Here is a 24,077-nt window from a genome sequence, read left to right as displayed (position 1 = left end):
ACACAGCGGAATTGTTTGCTTTTGGGCCCTTAACAACGTCCCTTTGAAATACTTCCAACTCTCCTCAGTTGTTTTTCCCTTCAGTCTTGCTTCCCATGGGACCTTACCTACAAGTTCTCTGAGCTTATCAAAATCTGCCTTCCTGAAATCCATTACCTCAATTGTGCTGGTCTCCCTTCTACCTTTCCTTAAGATCATGAACTCTATTATTTCGTGATCACTGTCCCCTATACTGTCTTCCACTTTCAAGTTCTCAACTAGTTCCTCCCTATTTGTTAAAACCAAATCCAGAACAGCTTCTCCTCTGGTAGCTTTTTCAACCTTCTGAAACAGAAAGTTGTCTCCAATGCAGTCCAGAAACTTATTGGATAGCCTGTGCCTCGCTGTGTTAGTTTCCCAACATATGTCTGGATAGTTGAAGTCCCCCATCACCACCAAATCTTGGGCTTTGGATAGTTTTGTTAATTGTTTAAAAAAGGCCTCATCCACCTCTTCCACCTGGCTAGGTGGCCTGTAGTAGACTCCTAGCATGATATCACCCTCGTTTTTTACCCCTTTTAGCTTAACCCAGAGACTCTCTACACAGCTATCTCCTACATTCATCTCCACTTCAGTCCAAGTGTGTACATTTTTAATATACAAGGCAACCCCTCCTCCCTTTTTTCCCTGTCTGTCCTTCCTGAGCAAGCCGTACCCTTCCATACCAACATTCCAATCATGCGTCCCATCCCACCAGGTTTCTGTAATACCAATGATATCATAGTTGTATTTATTGGTTAGCAATTCCAGTTCTTCCTGCTTATTACCCATACTTCTCGCATTTGTATATAGGCATCTAAGATACTGATTTGATCTTGCCTCCCTGTTGTGCCCTGACCCTCCTTTCTCCTTGCCATTATAGGCCGTAGTCCCCCCCATTTCCAACCCATCTCCCAGTCCCGCACATTCAGCACTTACCTGTGGGCTTTGCTCACCTGCCCCCGACAAACCTAGTTTAAAGCCCTCCTCACAAGGTTAGCCAGTCTGTGTCCAAACAAGGCCTTCCCGCTCCTGGAAAGGTGAACTCCATCTCCGCCAACCAGTCCTTCCTGGAAGAGCACCCCGTGATCAAGGAAGCCGAATCCCTCCTGGTGACACCATCGTCGCAGCCAGGCATTCACCTCCAGAATGCACCTCTCTCTGCCCGGGCCCCTACCTTTGACAGGAAGGATAGAAGAGAATACCACCTGCGCTCCAAACTCCTTCACCCGTACTCCCAAAGCCCTGTAGTCACACTTGATCCGCTCAGTGTCACACCTGGCAGTATCATTTGTGCCCACGTGGATGAGTAGCATGGGGTAGTAGTCAGCGGGCCGGATAATCCTCGACAATGCCTCCGTAACATCTCGGATACGGGCCCCTGGCAGACAGCATACCTCTCGAGATGAACTGTCAGGGCGACAGATGGGTGCCTCCGTTCCCCTCAGAAGAGAGTCTCCAACCACCACTACCCTACGTTTCCTCCTCGCAGTGGTGGCAGGAGACTGCTCAACCTTGGTGGTGCAAGGCCTGGTCTCCTCCACTGTGGGGGATGACTCCTTTTCTCCTGCTGAAAGTAAAGTGTAACGGTTATGTAACAACACAGTGGGAGGGTTAGGAGCAGGGGTGGAACACTGCCCGCTGCCGGAAGTAACCAGCTGCCAGTGCTCACCCTGCACCACTGCCTCCTCCATAAGTGGCTGGTCAACAGTCCCACATCCTACGACAGTGACCTCCGTGGACTCCACAGGAATACTGTCCAGGAATTCCTCATGGCTTCGAATGCTCCTCAGCCTGGCCACCTCCTCCTGTAGCTCTCCCACCTGCTGCCTGAGAGATTCCACCAGCAGGCACCTTTCACAACGGTTGTCTCCCCCAGCCTGGAGATCACTCGGTGGGAATTGCAAGCCACAACTACAGCAAGACCACACCAGGACCTGGGTAGAGGCATCCATGCTCAGGTTCTCTGTCTGGATACAGGCACAGGTGGAGGAGACAGGAGAAGTACTGGCACAAGCGCTACGGGTCTTCATCACCATCAGTCACTCCCTCTTCAACTCCCCTGTCTGCAGTCCCCTGTCCGCTTCGCTCCCCTGGTCGCACTGCTCTGGCTTTTTAAAGCCTGCTTGCCTAGGTCAGGCCTGCCCCCTTCTGAGTCACACAGGGGAAGGCTGAGCCTGAGGCTAATCAGAGGCAATCAAGGGAACAATGGCAGGCTCTCAGTCCCAACTGCCACAGAAGCTGAAACTGAAACTGCTAGCACTCACCTGGAATCAGACTCAATTCACACCACTTCAAACTGTAAAATTCAAACAGTCAGGCACACACACACACTCACACCACAGCTTGTACTCTCACCGGGTAGCCTCTTCGGCGGTGGGGTCGCTTTGCTCTCCCTCTTCAACTCCCCTGTCTGCAGTCCCCTGTCCGCTTCGCTCCCCTGGTCGCACTGCTCTGGCTTTTTAAAGCCTGCTTGCCTAGGTCAGGCCTGCCCCCTTCTGAGTCACACAGGGGAAGGCTGAGCCTGAGGCTAATCAGAGGCAATCAAGGGAACAATGGCAGGCTCTCAGTCCCAACTGCCACAGAAGCTGAAACTGAAACTGCTAGCACTCACCTGGAATCAGACTCAATTCACACCACTTCAAACTGTAAAATTCAAACAGTCAGGCACACACACACACTCACACCACAGCTTGTACTCTCACCGGGTAGCCTCTTCGGCGGTGGGGTCGCTTTGCTCTCCCTCTTCAACTCCCCTGTCTGCAGTCCCCTGTCCGCTTCGCTCCCTTGGTCGCACTGCTCTGGCTTTTTAAAGCCTGCTTGCCTAGGTCAGGCCTGCCCCCTTCTGAGTCACACAGGGGAAGGCTGAGCCTGAGGCTAATCAGAGGCAATCAAGGGAACAATGGCAGGCTCTCAGTCCCAACTGCCACAGGGATCATCAGGGATAATACTTGGTCCTGCTGTGAAGGCAGGGGACTGGACTCAATGACCATTCAAGGTCCCTTCCAGTTCTAGGAGATAGGCAATCTCCATTATTAATGAACAGTTAATAAGAAATTCTGCAAACTCAAAGGCTTACACAAAAAAGAATAATAGACAATAGCTTTATTAAAATGCAGTTTGGCCCAGTTAGGCTTCCATTCAGACACAAAAATAGTAAACGTCACTTTCATTAAAGGGTATTATCAGAAAGAATAATACCGAAATATAACATGCTTGTTAAAAAGCTGTTAATTTTTTTGCTCTTTGATAATCAGTGTTCCTCTTAATATGTAACCTAACAGAAAACTAAATTACTGCTCATTCAGTTTAAAGCAAAAATGTTAGGTAGTGCAGCCTGAGGGCAAGAATATTTCATCATTCACCCTTATCCAACCAAAAAAAACCAACTGGAAAATGTTATTAAATTACTGTGATCACTAAGACATTACTTTTAAAATCTGATGTAACATTTGGCAGCTGTTAATTGATTATTAAATGTGCATGATAAATCTAAGATTTCCTTGATAAGCTTCTGTTTTTCTTCTGCTCTTCTGTGTTTGGTTTGTGTACTTGTTCTAGAATTATCTGTGTTAAAAAAAAAAATCCATGGAGGGGAAAGTAAATTGACCTATCAAGGAAGTAACTTGTACACAACTTTTAACAAAAAATGGTTTGTTAAGCTTTGGATGTTATTGTAAAGCAGGGGTGGGCAATAATTTTGGAAGGGGGGGGGCCACTTCACAAATTTCGGAAGTGTCTGTGGGCCCCGGGCAGAAGGGGCGGGGTAAAATATTATGTCTGACACAAAAGGTTTCAATGTTTTCTTTATTTATGGAAGGGTAAGGTTGAGGTCACTGACCCACAAAAAAGTCAGTTGGGAACCACACAAATGAGAAGCAAAATCTCCTCCAAAACCCCCCAACTCACACTGATGTGGCTCCAACTGAGATAGCTCACTCCTCTTGTGTTCCAGCCTTGTGGGGGGAAGGGAAGGGAAGAGAAGGAAAGGGGGAAACTGAGGTTCAGGGCTTCCCATAGACAAGATTTACTTTTCTGGGGTTCTGGAGTTAGTGAATTTTATGGACCTCCTTAGGCTCTGGGATAGGGATAAAAATGGGGGGTACAATGTGCAAGACAGGCCTGCCAGCAAGTAGGATAGGGATGGGGTGCAGGATCTCAGAGGGAGCTGAAGTAGGCTGGACGTAGGGTGTCTGGCCACGTGGAGGGAGCAGGAACAAGGGAGGGTACCATGTATGGCCAGAAGAGCGGGTGCAAGAACAAGGGAGGGTGTGGGAGCAAGCTGGGGTGCTGGGTCCTGGGGGGAAGGGAAGTGATGGGATTGGGGTGGGGAGAGTCTGGGCATGAGGGGGAACCTTACCTGGCTTCATGCTCTCTTGAAGCAATAGCTGCAGCTACGCTTTCGCGACTGCCCCAGAGGGAGGCCCCACTGTCACGTCCACGTGGAGCTGGAGACCCTGCTGCCATAGCCATGTGATCCAGGGCCAGCCCCAATGCACTGCAGCCACAGGCCATCCTGGAGGCTTGAGGTGCCGCTGCCATGGCCACGCGGTCCAGGGCCGGCCCCAAGGCACTACAGTTGCTGCGGCTGAGGCCTACCTCCAGGGCCAGCGGCCAGACTGCCCTGGAAGTGATGTGGCCAAGGAAAGGCTGCCCCAGAGGCACCACTGATGCAACTACACAGCTTGGGGCGGGCCCCAGAGGTGCTGTGGCCACAGGCCACCCCCGGAGATGACATGGCCACAGCCAGGCAGCCTGGGGCCGGCCTTGGAGGCACCACTGTTGTGGCTAGGCATGCCAGGACTGGTTCCGGCGCTGCCTCCTCTTCAGCGACTACCAGGGGGTAGAGGGGCAGGGCTGAGCTACATCTCTCCCCCGTCCCCCGTGCACACCCATTGGAGGCAGGACCTGTAATTGCCTTGCGGGCCGCATCAAAGCCCAAGGCCCGCTCAGAAGCTTTTGCTCACCCGTCTTGTTCACCCACAAACAAAGGGAGAGTTGCATTTCTTGATATAAACACTTGTTTACATGTTTTTTTTTTAAAAAAAAAGCTTTTGTCTGACTTGGGGCTTTTTCTGTTATTGTCAGTGATAGCTAGGAATTTATCAGTGATCATTACTGTTACTTAAACTTGAATATATTTCTACGAAAGTAGATCTGATGTGACATAGCGTATATCTGTATATGGGATCTATGAGTTCATCTGGTTAAAAACAAATTAGCCTTTTTGCCTCTAAACTTCTCTGTAAATGGTGCAAAAAACCTTGTGACTACAGCTTAACTTTTTAGTTGATATCTTGGTGCTGTGTACTGTGTGCTTGTTGTTTTACCTGTTTTTCCAAGGGTTAAATGTGTGGAAGCTGATGCAATCCCTCCCACTTTTCCCAGCAGTCTTCGTTAGACAATTGTTCCATGGCAACAGTGAGATCACTGAAGACAGTATTTCATTGATTCCCCCTCCTTCCCTTTCCCTTTTTGAGCTGTTCTTTTCGCCTAACTACACTTTAATGCAAAAGCTTTTTTTTTAATGCTGGGCAAATGTAAAATAATCTGCTTTATAAATAAGGAACAGAGATCCCCCTATTTTTTTATTATTTAATGTTTCACTATGTATTTAAAAAGAGAAACAGGATTAGGGGGTTGGATAACTGTGCCTGCTGTAACTGATGTTCTTAAGTATTCCTGCATATTTTGTTGGTCTTCTAGGGAAAAGAATAATGTGGAACAGGAACTCAAGGAGAAAGAAGATACTATCAAACTGAGGACAAGTGAGATCCAGGTAAATGGGCTATATCATTTCTCATTTTTCACTTCTGATTTTGGTGCATGTATTCATTCATTCTTACAGCAATATGACTGAGTCTTTAAACCACCAGTGAAAATATTTCAGTGTCATGCAGATTAAGACTAATAAACTGGTCAAATTAAATCACAGTAAATCCCTAGTTGGGAGGATTATTTGTTGCTCTTATGGAATATTTCTTTTTAAATCTAAATATCCTTTTTTTAAATGGCTTTACTTTAAGAGGACTATGACAGTGTTTTCATAGAATCAGCAAATTCAAATGTTATTTCTGTTTTCTGTGATTGAAGACCTAATCTAGGCAGTTAAATGCCAGGGTTTATGGTGCTTTTAGTCAGCCAAGCCCTGTATTAAATGCTGCAAAGCTATTTTTCAGTTATGTGGTAAATTACAATAGCAGCTTGAGTTGCTGCATTTAAAAATCAAAATTTTACTGCAACATGACTACTAATTATTTCAATACTTTTTGGATTACCAATTGACATTAAAAAATTAAGTTTACATTTGATAGAGAATACATAATGGCAGTTTTCTTACATTTTCTGACCTGAGGTAAAATGTGGCAATGTCTTCCTCATAACCGTGTTATGAATTTTTGCTTACCTATTTTATGTTATACTACTTGTGACTGGATGATAATTAATTGCATGACCTTTCAGAAGATAATGAAATCCTGACATATCAGTAACAATGTCAGCCAAATGAATATGCAACAAGATGTCAAATAGAAGTCTGCTATACCAGATATATTAATTAAATCTGGTCACTCATGTGAATGGAATCTAATTTTAATAATCTAGTAAAACCTTTCTTCCATGAAAAAAACTATCATGAATATTCATGTCTCATACACAGGGATAATTTTGTATGATGTGTGTTGGGATCTTGTGGTTTATATGTGTTTATTCACTGAAGAGTGAATTCCTGGTTATGATTGAAAAGAAGGCAAATAGTGCTAAATTCAAACTTTTTAGTCTGTTAATTCCTGTTGAGTAGCATGATTTTTTGTTTTCTTAAGTGTATTGTGTATCTAGTTTTTGAGATCAAGAGGGAATGCAAGACAAATGTAGTAAATTAATATTGTCTAAAGCAGTCCCATTGGAAGCAACTGTTTGGAAGTTTTGTCAATGTGAATATCAAGTGGGCCTGCATAGTGGCTTATTCATTGTTTTCCTCTGATGAAAGGCAGACAAAGGTGATATGATATGTTGTGATTATGATATGAATTTCAGTTATGTTGGACTTGTGTCTGGGTTTTGGAGTTTACAAGCCAGAGTAGCTACAAGGTAACAAATTCAGATTGTCACTAAATCGTCATGTCTATCTGTTTTGTGGTTTTGATTCCTGTTTTGCTCTCTACCAAAAGAAATGCATACCATTTTACTTTCTAATATGTCGTCTGCCAGACTCATTTAGTAATATCACTGTCTAGTATCTACATCATCAAAATGATTTTTGTGGTGACAGTTTCTCTCAAACATCTCCAGGTTGTGCTTTAGCTGAATGAGCTGTGGAGAAGACTTGGGAAATACAGTTCTGTAGCAGAAATTAAATTTTTGGTGTGTATATAAAAAGATGCTAAAGAACAATAATGGGAATGGAATTTTAGATTAAAGGTATCAGTATAAACACTAAGTTTTACTGAAGTACAGCAACTGAAAAATATGAAGAGCTATATTGAAAGGCCAAAAGGGTCCATTAAATCATCTAGTCTGACTGCTTGTATAATTTTTAACCCAGTTTCTCCTGCATTAAGCCTGGAACATATATTTGATTTAAAGCATATTTTCCAGAAAGATTTCCAGACATGATTTGAAGACCTCAGGATATGGAGGATCTATCACTTCTCTCGATAGCTTGTTCCAGTGGTTAATGACCCTCACTATCTAAATAAAATACATACATTTAATATGCCATATTTCAAATTTGAATTTATATATCTTTAACCTGGAGCCATTGCTTCTTGTTATGCCTTTCTTTTTCTGATTTGCTCTGAATTTGACAGATTATCTGTAGACTATAGTATAGCCAGAAGTATTAATATGGATGGACAGAATAACTATCCCCTTCACCCAAACAAATATTTGGAATGTTTGTCAGCATAATTCAGTAGGAGCAAATTGCATCTACTGAATGTAGCTAACTAAAAGCTATCTTTTCTATTTCCGTTTCTTTATCTTCTTTTAGCTTCCTTCCATCTGTTTTATTTTGACTTATCGTCTGTTTTCATTCCATTTATTTCCTTTTCTTTAAAAAGCAGCACCCTTTCATGTGATTTTTTTTCTTCACATTGAAAATTTTGATTTTTGTGGTTGTCTCTTCCCCTTTTTTCTTTACTGTTCTGTCCCTTCTGCTTACTGCAATCTCATTTCTATCCCCCATTCTCTCTAGAATTCTTTCTATAGTTTGTTCTATCTATGACAATACTCAGTGCTCTAAAATGAGCTGATTGTCACAATACACTGTAAGGACATAGGTAGCATTGTTTCTGTTTTACAGGAGAGAAGGTATTTTAGCATCCTAAAGCTCCAATTTCAATCAGAGCTTCATGGCCCTTGATACTGTACAAACACATAGATAGTCCCTGCTATAAAGCTTGTAAACTACTGTCCTGCTCTTGTATACACTTATGCATTTGCTTTACTTTATGCACATGTGGCTAGGCAATTGATTTAAATTAAATGCAAGTAAATGCTTGTAGGATTAGAGCCTGAATTAAGACAAGGGAAAGGGCAGATAAGTGAAACAGTTGCAGTGCTAAAAGGCTTTGTGATTTGTGTAAGACCATAGAGTCTGTTTCAGACATGGGAGGAGAACATAAGGGTTTCTTGATCCAAGTTCAAAATTTAGTCTGCTAGACCAGCGGTTCTCAAAATGTGAGATGGGACCCCCATAGTTGGTCAAGGCCTCATTTTAATGGGATTGCCAGGGTTGGGGGCCAGGGCTGAAGCCCAAGAGTTTGAGCCTGGTGTGGTAGGTCTTTGGCTCCCTCTACCCTGCCCTGGTCATTTGAAGAAGTGGGCTGTGCCCACAAAAGCTCATGATACCATCTACATGTTTTTTAGTCTATAAAGTGCTACCAGACCATTTGCTTGCTGTTTTTTTCTGTAACAGACTAACTCGGCTACCCCCTGAAGCTCCAAGGTGGCTAGGGCATGGATCCTCTCCCACCCAGGATCATGCAGTAATTTGGTTGTCAGAAGGATGTCATGGTGCAGTAAAGTTTGAGAACTGACGTGTTAGACTATGCTTCTTTTATCGCATTCTTTCTTCATGGCCTGACTCCACAGCCTCTCTACAGAGGAGCCAATTTAGCTGGCTGAGAAGCAACTTGCATTTGGCCCGAATACTATCATCAGCATTTTGGGCAGCTACCCATTCTCCATGGGTTCCTTTCAAAATGGAGATATCCCGGGCTTGTGGTCTTCACACACCTCTTAGTGCCAGGTCTGACTTACGTGGTAGAAGACTATGAATGTTAGGGGGGAAAAAACTGAGTCAGGCTTCCAGATGCACTGTTGACTTTGTGTTAAAGATTTCCAACAACAAAAATGGATAATCTTGTATATTGAAGGAAAAATAGGTCCATGACATTGAGCTTCCAGAATGAGGTTCACAAGAAGGTATTGTGGAAATTAGAAATGGGGCTATAAATCTAAATATCATTTTTAAAAAACTACTTATCAGTAGCTCAGAAAGAAAATAGCGTATTTGAGCTTTTGGGGTCCGTTATAGAAAGGAACCTAACCCTTCTGTCAAAGGTGTTCAGATAATTAGTAAGAGGAAGTTATTAGCAAATGAGTTTACATTTCCTGACACCTGAATGAAAACAAAGTTTAATTAAACCAGTTTGCTGTCAGAATGAGTTCACAATTTACAGTAAATTAGGCAGAGAAGAACAGAGTTAGAGTTCACACAGTTAATTGAGCAGATCAAGGTGTAATCTCAATTACGTTGAGGTTTTCTTAACTGTGGAGAATTGTTTAATCATTTTCCTATAGCCTTACCCTGGCCTCCTCATTCCCGTATTTGCATCAGTCTGCTCCCTTCTCCTCTGCTTCAGACACCTTTGCTTTTATGGTATGTCACCATTTCACTCCTCCTATCAGAACTATATTTTTACTGAGCCACAAACCTTTCCCTTTGCTCTTCCAGAAATGCAAGCCTAGATGGTCTGCCTATAGAAGCATCTTTGCATTTTTTCTATGCCACCTCTTTACAAGGAAGAAAAGCTTTCTCATGAAAATTTGGAGAGATGGCTTCAGATGCTTGGGCTCTGCATTACATAACTCATGTGCAAGTTGCAAATAGCTGAGAAGTCCAGGATGATTTTAAAGCAGCGGTTTTCAGACTTTTTTTTTCTTGTGGCCCAGTTGAAGAAAAGTGGTGATGCTCATGACCCAACATAATTATATCTTTTGACTATAGTGCAGGCTTTGGGGGGGAGGGGGCAGGGGGAGATGGAGGGCTAGAAATGAGAGATCTGGGGTGCAGGAGGGGGCTCCAGGCTCAGATCGCCTCAGGGCAGGGGATTGATGCTCATGACACAGGCTAACATCCAGCAGCTCCTGGTCAGCGGGGCAGTGGAGGTGCTAAGGCAGCTTCCCACCTCTCCTGGTTCTGAAGACCACACTGTGCCCCAGAAGTGGCCATCAGTAGATCTGGCTCCTGACAGAAGCACGCAAATAGCTCTGCATGCTGCTCTGGCCCACAGGCACAGCACATGCCCCCACCAGCTCCCATTAGCTGGGAATTGGCCACTGGGAGTGTGGAGCCAATGCTCAGGGTGGGGGCAGCGCATGGAGTCCTATGCCCCCTCCCATCCCCACCTAGGAGCCAGACCTGCCAGTGCCAGGACAGTCAGGAAACCTGCCTTAGTACCACGGTTCTCAATAAGCTGTGCACTTTTGTGCACATGCAGGTAAATTCCAACCAGGAAGAGAGGGTGAGGTGTGGAGTCAAGCACAGGTTTCGGAGGGATGCGGGGGCAGAGGGAGGAGAATAGGTGAGATGCAGGGCCAGGCAGAGGTCTCTGGGTGATGGACAGGATGGGGAGAACAGGTGAAATGTGTGGCTGGGCACAGATCTCTGGCCAGTGATCCTTGGGCTATGGGCCCTAAGCCCAGGTACTGGCTGTTTGTGTTTGGGAGGCAGACAGCATGGCCCTGGAATATCTATACTGGTGGCATATGCGGGGCAGATGGCAAGGCTGGGTACAACTGTAGGGAATGTGAGGAGGTAGGCAATTAGCCAGGCCTATACTGGTACCAGCTGGCTGTGCGTGGTCCTGATGGGGGCACAGGTAGTGGGGCACGCACAGTGTGTATTGGGGGCACAGGCCAGCAAGCTGGGTTGTTTTCAAGGCGGGTGTGTTCAGGGTCATGCACCTTGTTAATTATCCTTTTTAAAGTATTTTTTTCTTAATAGCTTCAGGTTTTTTTTTTTAATTTACACACACACACACACACACACACACACACACACACACACACACACACACTTCTTTTTTTGTGTAAGGAAAAAAAGTACTGGTACACCAGGGTCAAAGTTGTTGGGGGAGGGAAAAAAGCTGCGCTGGGGGGCCAAAATGCAGTCATGGCCCCTTTTAGAACCACGTGTCCCGGGTGGGCTTCCATCAAGAGCCAAGCCACCCCAGGAAAAAGGAAATAAGTACTGGTATGCCACAGAGGAATCCCATTCAATTCAATAAAATGGGAAAATAGGTACCGGTACACCATCCCGGGGCGTACTGTCACAAAAAAACCACTCTGTGCGCGCGCGCGCATGCGTGTATGCGCACACCCTCACCCCCGCGTATATATAATTTTGTTAGTAACTTGTGTGGTGCCACAGTGGCACACATCCAAACAAACACATATGACATCAATATTAGTGCACAAGAAAATACTCATCTTGCTCACAAATGGAAAATCTTAGAGCAGTGTTTCCTAAACTGTGTTCCGCAAGGCAGTCGGAGGTGTGCCACGGAGAATAACAGAATTCAAAATGGCTGCCCTTAAAGGACTCAGTAACTTTCCCCTGACCCTTTTCCTCCCAACCTTTTTTTTTTGGTGTTCCTCAGTCTTAAAAAGTTTAAGAAACACTTTCTTAGAGGGAACGCTGCTAAGCACTCCCTCTAGGGTTACCCTACGGCAGGGCTACTCAACTTGGGAAGTCCTGAAGCCGCTATGATACTCTCAGCATTTGCTGAGGGCCACAACTTAAGTGTGATTGCATATACGTGCAAATATATATGCAAAAAGCTTCTTTCACACTGACAGGCATGAATACAAAGCACTTCCTACAATGCCCAGGTGCTCCCAGCACCTCCTCCCTGGGGGCTAGATATGCTGACACCCTGTATCCATCTGTTCCAGTCAGCCCATCTGCTTGCGTCTTTCAGTGCTTACCCTGCCTGGGGGAGACCTTGCCATTGTGAAGTGTGTTCCCACTGGAGGCCATATTCAAAAGATCCCACCTGTAGACCTCAACTTGAGCCTTGCGTAAACTCAAACCTCACTGCAGGCCGCGTGTTGAGTAGCCCTGCCCTACAGTAAGGTGACCCAATGCCTGACACCATGTGACCCAGTACTGGGGTGTTAAGACACATAAAGACAATGACAAGACAGCAGGACATTTCTCAAAGCTGCCCAATTGCCGACTGTATTCCAAAAGCAAGACTTCATAGATGTCCTTCAACAGAATATTAATATTAAATATGCTAACTTTTGCTTTCTGTAAACTAGAATTATCACTTGGTGTTGATCTAGTAAGATTTCTATTATTACCAAGAAACTAAACAAATTAGAATATAATGAAAACATCAAAAGGATGTAATCTAGTGGTCTGAGCAGAGGATAATTCTAGGTTTTAAAACCCGATCCCAACTATTTTTTGGATAACCCTGTTAATGTGTGTTGCCATATATGGACATTACCTTACTAAAATGTTGAGGATTCTTATTTTATGCGTTATAATGCTCTGAAGATAGTTAATTCTAAAAATTTTAAGAGTTTTTAATTATATTTCAGGTGTGGCTATACTTTTGGAATCTCTGTTTTGACTTTTGCACATTTTTTTAAAAGCTAATCCTCAAAGGATAACAGCATTTTGACTTAATTCTTTTATAGCTCTAGATGATGTTCTCAGTGAAAAGGAATACAGTAGTAGAAAAAGATAAGATTATTTTTGTCAGTAGCCAAGGAAAAGAAACTGACAAAAATGTTTCTTTTCAGGATCTTCAATGTGAAGTGAAGAGGGAGAGCAGTAATCTACAAAAGCTGCAAGCTCAGAAACAGGAAGCACAGGAAATCCTTAATGGCCTTGATGAGCAAAAAGCCACCTTAGAGGAGCAACTTAATGAGATCAGGCAGAAATGTGCTGAAGAGGCCCACGTGGTAAGTTCTGGTAGTTCATATTCATGGTAGTCCCTCTTTTCAAGTGAGATCATTATTGATGGGAGTTTGCTCCAGCCCTCCACTGGAAGAAAAGAGCCTTTTTCATGAGGGACTTGTGGTTAGGAGAGGAGTATAGGTTGAGTAGGAGAAAACAGCATAGCTTTAATCTCATTGTAGATATGGCTTTAAGTTTCCAGTGGGAACATATAATATTTGCAGCTGGGATTTTTCATGATAATTTTAATGAAGTGTTCCTTCACTCTGCAGATTGTGTCACTGAAGGCTGAAGTAACAAGTCAGGAATCCAAGATCTCAACATATGAGGAGGAACTGATCAAAGCTCAAGAGGAGCTGAGTCGCCTGCAGCAAGAAACTGCTGAGCTAGAACAATGTGTGGAGTTGGGGAAAGCACAGCTGGGATCTCTTCAGCAGCATCTGCAGAATACACAACAGGAAATCAATTCAGTAAGCCATTTTGGACAAGTCTCAACAAATATTAATATATCTTAAGAATATACCACTTCTTGTTTTTTTTCTTTCTTTCCTCTTGTTTTGCTCACATTTCTTTTGCTTTATGTAAATTTATTTCCTGCTAATTGGTTACTATTACTGGAATGTGATACTAATACACAAGACAATGTTATGAGCCAAGTGGTATTTGTATTGTTAGTCTCCAAAGTCAATAAGCTTATGTTCTGGATGATACAGGGACCTCATTTACTTTAAGATATACCTTTTACTTTAAAAATAAATAACTTGATTAAGACAATTTTATGCAAGTGAGGAACCAGCAGCTGCCCATATTATAGTTAGCTCAAGTCAGTTCTGCTAAGCTTTGTACTGCCGCCCTGACTAAGGACAGCCTTGCCTCTTCTGGTCATTGACACATTTTCAGTAAAAACTTGAAAGGTTTATGTTGGTATTGGGGTGTTGGTATTGTCATTGGAGATTTTTTCAGAGCAGGTTAGACAAATACTGTCAGGGATACTTAGCCCTGCCTTGAGTGTGGGGTATTGAACTTAAGGTCCCTTCTAGCCATACACTTCTATGACTCTGTGGTTGTGTAAATGGGATTAAATTGAGATCACTGAATATATTTTCTTTTGTGTTTGAGGCTAGTTATCTAGAGGTGGAAAAACGTGCACTAGCCAGTGTGCGCGTGTGCAAGTCCCCCCCCTCCCCCATATATACAATATTTGTTCAGTGTTCTGTTTAAAAAAGCATTATTGCTCCCGTTTGCATTCACTGAGGGGAATTAGTGCTCCTCTGGTTATATTGTAGGTTTTGAAACCCCTTTTTTCCCCTGTTTCTTCCCGCACCAACATTGAACTTTATTTTTGCCTGTAGGTGACTTCGTTCCATTGTGCTCCTCCTGGACATCAGTATAGCTTATATACATCCTTGTTTTTCACTGTTTCTTTTTTTCCTTTGAATGCCTTATCAATTTCTAGCAGGATACTTCTCATTTGACTGAAAGGGAGAGGTGCACTTCTAGGGGCTACTGTTCATGCAGTTTTGTTTCTCCTGCTAGAGAACACTATGGTTAGGGCCCTGCTAGGTTAAGGTGCAGCCACATTTGTTAATATACATGCAACACTTTTTAAATTTATTTTGAGTTCCGTAGATAAGTCTGTTTTATTATCTTTAAAGTTAGAAATCTAAATATAGTTTTTAACCCTGTAATTTAATGTTGGGTAGTTTACAACCATCACTGATATGTCTTCACTGCACACTTAAATTTTTATTGCTAGTGTGTAACCTCACTTCATGTGAATTAATAAAAATGTATATTTTCCTTTAAATATGGAGTATATCCACATTCCTTGATTTTGGCCTTTGGGGTGCTGTACAGGAGCTGAGCAGCCAAAAAAATGTAATTGGCATTGTTGCATCCCAAGGCATATGAACCCAGACAGAGAGAGAATGTTATTTTCTCCAGTTGCTTATCCCTTTTTTTCCATTAGCCAAGAGGAACTTAAGACAGTATCTGCCCTTCATATTAACTTTTGAGTGGTTAGTTGTATTTTTCTTGTCCTATCAAAGATGACTGCTACTTATTTTAACAAGTTGTAGAGTTCATATTTTGTTAGTCGTCCCGAGTCTCTCCTCCCTTTGCTTAAAAGTTCATTGGTAGCTTTGGCAGGATTTCACAATGGTTAGGACACTAGTTTGGGACTGGGAAGATGCTGGTTCATTTTCTTGCTCCTCCACAGGTTTCCTGTGTGACCTCAGACACGTGACTTAAACTGTCTACCTCAGTTCCCATCTGTAAAATGGGATAGTGATTCCCAGTCTTAGAGTTGTTGCACAGATAAATGCGTAAGATGGACTGCTGGAGGATTAATGCAGCTTAGCTGTGCTCATGAATAATGGGATCTGTGACTCAGCTGGTAGTACTGCTGCATATCTTCAAAGTACATTATGATGGTTAACTGCTCCTCCCAGTACCCTAGAAGGTAGAAAGTCACTTTCCACATGTGGAAACAGTGTGACAGAGGTTGTGACATCCAACTCTACAGACCAAGTTCTTGTCAAAACTGAAATTCATCTAGCTCTGTTCTTAAACCACCTTGCTTCTTCTTTTCTAAATGGTTTTTGTGTGCTCATTGTGTTCTGAACCTTACATCTGAGATGGAAACCCAAGAGTGTGGTGGTGTTGTTCCTTTGTTTCAGAAAACAGTAATTTCAGGTAAATACTGCATTCTCTGTCCCACGTGTAAGCGGAAATGTATGTACTCCTGTTGCTATACTAATATATGTATTTATGCTTTCTGTTTACAGATGGAAACAAAAGTGTTTGAGCTAAAAGAGTTGGAAAATAATCAATTGAACTGGCACTCTCACCCACACAACATACTTGTTAATGGAACTGCTGATCATTCTAGCCTTAGCAACAGCAGCAGTGAAGCTGCTAACCTTAATGAGAGTGCTGAAAGAGAGGGTTCAGCAGTAACTGAACAAATAAACCACGACTCTTCAGTGAGTAGAATGTTTTGATTGCTGTCATAGTTCTAATATAGTGAAACTGACAGAGTTCAGGATGTAGTAAAACTGAACTTGTTTAAAAAAGAGAGCACACAAATGTCATTTTTCTCAAAGAATTATATTTAATCTTGCTAGAAGATGTATCATGAAAGCAGGTCATTTCCATTTGGATGACAAATGGCTATGTAGTAAGCTCCATTTGTGAAAGTGCACAGTTTTCACCAAAAAGATTCTTTCATAAATTTAGTCATCCAAGTTGATATTTCTTGTACATAAAAGAAGAACAATATTCTTCGATAGAATGAGGAATATTACTGAATTCTAAAGTTGCTCTGCTTGCTGAACTGCCTTTTTTTGTTTTGTTTTGATTCTTAGCTTTCACTGCATCTTCAGAGTTATTTAAGCATTACAAAATATGTTCTTTTTGCATCCGTTGTGTGTTCTCTTCTTGGGTATTTGAACAGGCAACAGTATAGTTTTGTCAGTTTGGTAGATGGAAAATCAATATTCTATAGACATGATTCTCTTTAATAGGAGTTTTACAATTATATAGTTGGCATAGTCTTTTCTGAAGCATATTTCATCTCTGATACTGAAATCCTTTAATAGTCTAGAGGGTAGAATCTTTATCATACATGCACTTCAGTGATTTTTGTTTGTTGTAATAGGTAAGGAATAGTCCCGAAACAACACGTGCAGCAACTGGAGAAGATAAAGAGACCCTGACTGCAAGTGTTAACAAAAAAGTAGGTTTGTACAGATTAAAAAAATGGAAAATAGTAAGAAATTGTTATATTGTTTGTGATGGATTAAGTTCACTTCAAATCATTGAATTGTCCCGTGACCATAAAACACTTACTGTCATCACTTTGATTTTTGCAGTTGGTTTTAATTTTGGTATGAATGTATTGAAAACATTTTTTTTGTCCATTTCATCTGGTATACTGAAGATTTCTGTTGATTGATTTCAGCTGTCCAACACTGAATTAAGTAGAATTCTAGTTAGTTCTTTTAACTTTTAGCATCCTTATTTCTCTTAACTTCAAAAGAAATCTTCATCTAGTTTTCTGACTAAAATATTTCATACTTTTTTTTCTAGGAAGATCCATTTGATGCAGAATCTGATCCTCTACCTATCCAAGTTACAGAAGCCAATTTAGATTTCTTCCAGTCTGACCCCTTTGTTGGAAGTAAGCAGATTTTTTTTTTTAGCTTGAATTAATCTGTCTTAAACTGATATGCATTTGGACTGGAATTGACTTTATTAGTAGATCAATAGTTTTCCATTGACTGCAGTTGTGGTGGGACCTCCAAAATCTGTTTTAGACCAAGCACCAGAAGAGGGTAGCCATTAACGTGTCAAAAATTGAATGAGAGAGAAGTTTGTAAGAAGTCTGCTCCTTCCCTTTTCTCTTCCCTTTTCTCCCCCCTATTTTTTTGCTTTTGAAGTAGCATGTTAACTGTTCTTCCATCCACAACTCTCCTGCATCCTCGTAGAGAGGGAAGTTGATTCTGATACTTGTTCTCTAGAGGCTGCTTTTCTTTATTAAAGAGGAGATTGTCTTCTCTATTTTTGTGAAACATTGGGCTTAGTCCTGTACATCTAACTCAAGGGCGTACTAACTTTCACATTAGTGGGACTGCATTGGTTCTATTATTAAAAACTCTGGATTTTCTAATAGATGTTACTCCTATGATTTTTTTATTCTAATAATAGAATCTCTGTATAGGTGGGCAAATATTGCGGTATCTATGCATTTGCTATCAGTTACCAAGCAGTTACCTTGGAGTTCACCACTTGGGTAATACTTAAACTAGGAAATAGTCGTAACAATTATTTATTGGCAAATACTGATTTTAAGGCCAGCTACTGAAGTCAATGGAAATACTCCCACAAGTAAGGATTGCAAAATCCTCGGTAGCTTGCTAGGAGTCTGCAACAAAGCAATCCTTAGTTGAAAGTATGTTTTTGCTAAAAGATTTATGGGAGTTTTTTTCTTTCCCTTTTTACATTTTTTTAAACAGGTGATCCTTTCAAGGATGACCCTTTTGGGAAAGTTGGTAAGTAGATACTAAAGCTCTTAAATTTTAATTTAATACTTTTGTATATATCAAGTATGAAGGACTTACAGGATTCATAATGTATTGTATGAAAACTTTCACATCTAAATGACTTGTGACTCTCACCAAGGAGTAAGGACCTGAAACAGCTGTTGTTTGCTGGATTACAGTGCTTTGTGTTAAAAATGTTTGGGCTCTGTAGATCGACCTCAGTTGTCCATGTGAAATTGTCCCATTACTACTGGCAATAATTGGACTTTGATTATGAGTCTGTAGCAGTGCCAAGGGCTAAATAGCAATATACATCAAGCTACTCTTTCACCATGAGAAATAGCCAGAGTTGAAACTGAGGTGCAATGATAAGGGTTTCAGTGACACTGTGCTGTCAGTGCTTGTTTAGTACCTGTCCTGTAGCTAACTGGGACTTCATCTTGACTACTGTCATCACAAAACATCAAAATAGAATGGTTGTGCAGACTGTCATTGCATTGCCAGAACTGAACTAACTTAAAGGAGATTATTCTTAGTAGGTGGACTTTATAAGAGAATACAGTAGGCTGACTTATGTATCATAAAGTATAGAAGCTCTTTGTTTGTTTTAAAGCACCTTTCTATATGCTGTGTGATCCTATTCAAACTCTGATGAACTGGAATAGTGTGATTCTAGAGCTCAACGTTTTGGGGGTTTTTTTGGTAAGAATTGCCTTTTCAAATGTCTGTTTGCCAACAGGTAGCACTTAAGGGTGCATTTACACTGCACCGTTATTTCGCGATAACTAGTGTTATTTTGAAATAACAATGTGAGTGTCTACACAGCCATTCTGTTATTTCAAAGTAATTTTGAAATAATGGACGGCTTATTCTGAAATCTTTAACCTCATTCTACGAGGAATAACATCTATTCCGAAATAGCTATTTCAAAATAAGGCATGTGTAGACGCTCCACTGCTGCTATTTTGAAATAGCCCCTCACCAGAGCCATTCTAAGTTATTCCTTCCCAGTGCCTCCTGGGGCTCTAAATCAAGAGAGCGTTTCTACATTAGGGAAGCCTGCCTCAGACTAATTTTGAGGCTTCCATGCAGTGTAGACGTGCTATTTCAAAATCAGATATTTCGGAATAAAATTCTAGAATAGCTTATTTCAAAATAGCCATGCAGTGTAGATGTACCCTAAAAGAGGAAGGGTACTCTAGGTTAACTTGTAACATGCTGGAATTTTGAGTAACTATAGTCATGAATTTAAGCCTTCTCATTAGCAGGTAAGCTTTCTAGAGGAAGCTATTATAGAATTCAAAGGCCGTTGGAAGCAATTGTTCAACTTGAAATGTCCTAATATTCTATCTTTTGATTTGTTTTTCTAATGTTGACAAAATATGTTCAATTAAACAATGTTTTAATTTAGCTGAGCAATGCATTAAAAAGCTCTTCAGGCTATTGGAATAAGTTTCGGTCAGTTACTTATCCTCCTGAACATTTACACAGAGCTCTTGTTCTGTAAAACTTCACCCCTCATTTTCTGCCAGCCTGTGAAGTTTTCAGCAGCATTTACCTGTTAAAGTAAATTATTAGTATGTGTGGTGCTGGCATATTGGGGCATCACACAAAGACAGCTGAGTTAAATTTGCATGTACTTGAATTTCTGGTTTTCCAAAATTGAAATGTGATTAATAATAAATTATGGTAGTGGCTAAGGACCAACCAAGAATGAGGCCCCATTGTACTTGACACTACACAAATATAGAACAGCATACAGTCTCTATCCTGAAGAGCATATGATGTCAGTAGGCAAGACAGAGGAAGAGTGGGGGATGGGGTAAAACACACAAACTGAGTGATGAAGGTGATGGCAGCAAGCATCCATATCAGTATCACTATTTAATGTTTTCAGGCTGGCATAAGTAGGAAGGGAGAAGTCAAATGGAAAGAAAAGTGTAGAGAGTGAGGACATAGAAGGGCACTGAGCAGCACAAAGGAAAAGTGGATAAAAGGGACATATATGGAGTTAATTTAACATAAGGAGTCTGTGAGGGGGAGAATAGAGGCGAGGCTTGAAGCAAACAGCATTCAGCAGAGAAAGTCTGGTCAAAATTGTAGCAAGCTTTCTGAATATCCAAAGGCCCCTGACTCTGCAGGTGCTCCTACAAGCTGGAGTGCCTGGTTCATTGCTGCAATTCTTCCTCAAGGCCAAATATTTGGGGCAGGGATAAGAAAGGTTTCACCGTGTCCAAGTTCCCTCATAGTGTGTATATGAGGGGATGCTCCTTCGGAGTCCTGGGTCTGTAGAGGGTACTTGGTGGAGAGGTGACATGAGTTAGGTCCCGTTTTACCCCTTGCCCTCCAGTGCGGAGTCACTGCTTTGGTTGCTTCTGTTATCTTAACTCTTCATTTCCTGGTTTGTGGCATCTTAAATTAACCACTCCTCAAATTCTGGAAGGCAATGAGGCACAACTGGGCAATATTGAATTCCATTGGTTTTTTTTAAAAAATAATAATTTGTGGCAACCTGCATTCCTCCCTTCCCCCCCCCCCCCCCCCCCACCCCCCGAGCCAATTATGTCCCTCTACTTTCTCTGGCTCCTTGGCAATGATTATCTTGGCCACTGAATGTATTGGCTGCATTTAGATCCCTTCACTCTTCCTGCATCATTTCCTCATCTCCCATCAGTATGTCCAGCATAGCTTGGGTTTCTCCTTTCCCCAGGGAGAGGTAGGTATTATTATAGGACCCAGAGATTGAGGAGTTGGAGAGAGGATGCACAAATTAGAAGATTCTGCCTTTAACCAGAAAGTGATGACTAACCATAATTACAAAGGAGCTATGCTTGGCTGTCATATGAAGAAAGCTGTACAAAATTACATTTTTTGTAAGACTTCAATCTAAAAAACTAGCAGGAAATCTTTATAAGAAATGTTGCTTGAACAGGTCAATTTTTTTTTCAGATCCCTTTGATGGTGATCCATTCAAAGATTCAGATCCTTTTGCAGCTGACTGTTTTTTCAAACAATCCTCCACTGATCCTTTTGTGACTGCAGACACTGACCCTTTCACCACGGCAGACAATAGCAATAATCACACAGTAAGTTTGATGGGAGGAAAAGAGTCTGTTCAAAATGAGATGATCTTGTGTATTTGGAGACACTCAAACTCATGAAATAATGGGTATTTTGGCTAGTGCACGAATATTTTGCTGGTAAGTATTAATTTCTACTGGAAAATAGTTCAATGGGTTTTTTAGCTCTAAACTTCACTAAATGCTACTCCTACTCAAATTTCAACTAGAAAATAGTGGGTATCAGGAGCAGCATGTAAAATTATGTAAAAGATTTCGTTCCTTAGTTCTGAATTTTTTGGAAAATAACTTCCATGAAAATTAAGTAAACTTTGCAGAAAATTTGAAACAGTACCTTTAGTGTGAATTTGAGTTAATTGAAACTGCTAGCTTAACTAAAGGTCACTCGTGTAGCATGGGCCACAGAAGCTGCCCTAAATTTTGTAGAAACTATGGAGCTTTATGTGTGATAGAGAATTTTCAATTATTTAAAACAATGACTTACACAATTTTAAGTTTTTTTCTTCCTGCCCATTAGAGTCATTAATCAGGGTTTTATAAGCAAAATGGGCTGGTGACTAGAGAAGCAGATTTGCAGTCAAACTCCTAAATTTTATCCTTAAAGAAGCAGTAGTCAGGAGCTTAACATGCAGAAGTGGGAATCAGGAAATCCAGGTTCTCATTCTTTGACACAGACTTGCTATGTGATCATGTTTGTCATTTAACCTCTTTGCCTCTGTTCATTCATCTATAAAACAAAGATCATATAATACATATTTTACTGTTAGAGTACAGTGAGGCTTAGCCACTTATGCAGTCTGCGTAAAGGTGCTATCTGAATGTTAACGTTTCATCTTACAAAATAAAAAATGGAAAAACTTAAAAAAACAACAACGAATAGTCTAACAGTACCTTAAAGATGAACAAATCATGTAGATGATCATTTGAAGAAGTAGGTTGTACCCACGATAGCTCATGATACCATCTACATGTTTTGTTAGTTTTTAAGGTGCTGCTACACTATTCCTTGTTTTTTAAGTTTTTCCAGTAAAGACTAACTCAGCTACCCCGTGAAACAAAATAAAAATTGACAGTGATAGCATTGATCAACAGACATAATATTTTGTGTTGAGATGAAGCTCAACTTTCTAGAGGTGGGATAGGGGAATGTTGGGATTATTTTTCAAGCGGCATAAAACAAGGAATTTTCTTGTTTTCAGACAGAAACACTGAAGAACAATGATCCTTTTGCTCCTGGTGGAACAGCTATTCTTGCAACAGATGATATAGGTAAAGAAGTGAGATTGTATATATTCTTTTTATTATTTTAATTTGTAATCCATTTTATTTTTCTTCGTTTCCTAGGCTTTAACACTTACTTGATTATGAACTTCTTATGAACATAAAATTGCAGACATGTCCTAGCTACATTGTATCGAAAGCTGCTTCTTCGAGTAATTCTAGGTCCATTCCACTGTAGTTATGTGCATCCCTTGTGCACAGTTGTCAGAGATTTTTTCCCTCACAAGTATCCCTCAGGGCAGCACAAATACCCTCTGCTGCCTTGTACCACTGGGCCCAAGTATTAAAAAAATGCAGCTATCCCCAACAACACTCAGTTCCTTTCTACTGCCCAGGACTGTTGGAGCTACTGGCTTTACATTTGCTAGTCCCAACCCTCTTTAATGTAAATAGCACCTGTTTGGTACATTTTAGGCTGGTCTAGGTCTCAAATACTGTCCAGTGTGGCCTCTATGTAGTCCACCTTTGGTGCACTGTGACCTCGGATCAATACGGAGAAATCTAATTTATCTCCTATTTAGAGATCAGGATTTAATGGGGTTGTCTTAGATTCTGCAAAAGCCAAAGCTTTGCTGCTGGAGTTGAGTTTCCAAACAATGTGTGTTTTTGCTGTAGATACAAAGACACATTCTGCTTTCTCTGCTAGAAAACTGGAGTATCGCAGTGCTATTTCCTGAAAAAAACACCTCTCCAGAGAAATGAGTATTTCATATTGGTAAATAGCAATATTTGCTTTTACGAAAGCAAAAATGTTTCTACTGAAACAATTCAAAGGATAAAATCATTCACCTTTTAAAGAGATTTATTTGGAATAATCACAGAAATATTAAATATACTTTTTGTATAGTGTTTTTTATATGAGTATACAATTTGGAAAATACAATTTGAACTAAACGTGGCATATGCCTTTCATGTTGTTTCAGCAACAAAAACAGAATGTAACATTTGGTTCTTCAGCACTGTTCTGTTTATTCTTTTTGCTTATTTTAGCTACAGATCCTTTTTCTTCTCTATTTGGAAACGAGTCATTTGGATGCAGTTTTGCTGACTTTAGCACACTGTCAAAGGTAATCTGAAATGATTAACATACGTGGAAAAGGCATAAAATGCTACAGTAACTGAAACACAAAGAAGATCTAGTGTTCTCAGCAATAGAATTGTTCAACTGGTATTGTGTTTTTATTCTTCAATAAAAATTGACAGTGGTTGACTTTCTGAAAGGCCTTATAGTAATGTGCCCTACAATGCCCTGTGATGAATGCTGTTGTAAACATTTTATTATAGCAGTTCAGAATGCTGCTACTTTAAAAGTAATTTTTTTAATGTTAGAAAACTTGTAAAACTTTATTTTACCGCATTTCTCCCAGTTGTAGCTCCCAGGCTAGTTACATTCAACCTGTTTAGTTGTGTGGATTCCTCAGCTGTTTGCTGCTGTCACACTAGTACTAGTCACATTGATCT

General features: G+C 41.1%; 1 protein-coding gene across 2 annotated transcripts in view; it reads left to right on the top strand.

The window, feature by feature from the left end:
• Positions 1-24,077, top strand: part of EPS15 (epidermal growth factor receptor pathway substrate 15) — a 127,913-nt gene that overhangs the window by 92,592 nt on the left and 11,244 nt on the right. For both annotated transcript variants that reach the window (XM_075935959.1, XM_075935960.1), the window contains 10 exons: positions 5,725-5,797; positions 13,057-13,218; positions 13,486-13,683; positions 16,000-16,197; positions 16,872-16,949; positions 17,303-17,393; positions 18,229-18,264; positions 21,205-21,341; positions 22,535-22,604; positions 23,607-23,683. In XM_075935959.1, the coding sequence (XP_075792074.1) occupies positions 5,725-5,797; positions 13,057-13,218; positions 13,486-13,683; positions 16,000-16,197; positions 16,872-16,949; positions 17,303-17,393; positions 18,229-18,264; positions 21,205-21,341; positions 22,535-22,604; positions 23,607-23,683 (1,120 nt within the window). The remainder of the gene's footprint in view (positions 1-5,724; positions 5,798-13,056; positions 13,219-13,485; positions 13,684-15,999; positions 16,198-16,871; positions 16,950-17,302; positions 17,394-18,228; positions 18,265-21,204; positions 21,342-22,534; positions 22,605-23,606; positions 23,684-24,077) is intronic.

Source organism: Pelodiscus sinensis, chromosome 9 (genome assembly GCF_049634645.1).
Source record: "Pelodiscus sinensis isolate JC-2024 chromosome 9, ASM4963464v1, whole genome shotgun sequence".
NCBI lineage: Eukaryota > Metazoa > Chordata > Testudines > Trionychidae > Pelodiscus > Pelodiscus sinensis.
The sequence above is the reverse complement of the archived record's forward strand: the minus strand, read 5'-3'. Positions and strand labels throughout refer to the sequence as shown.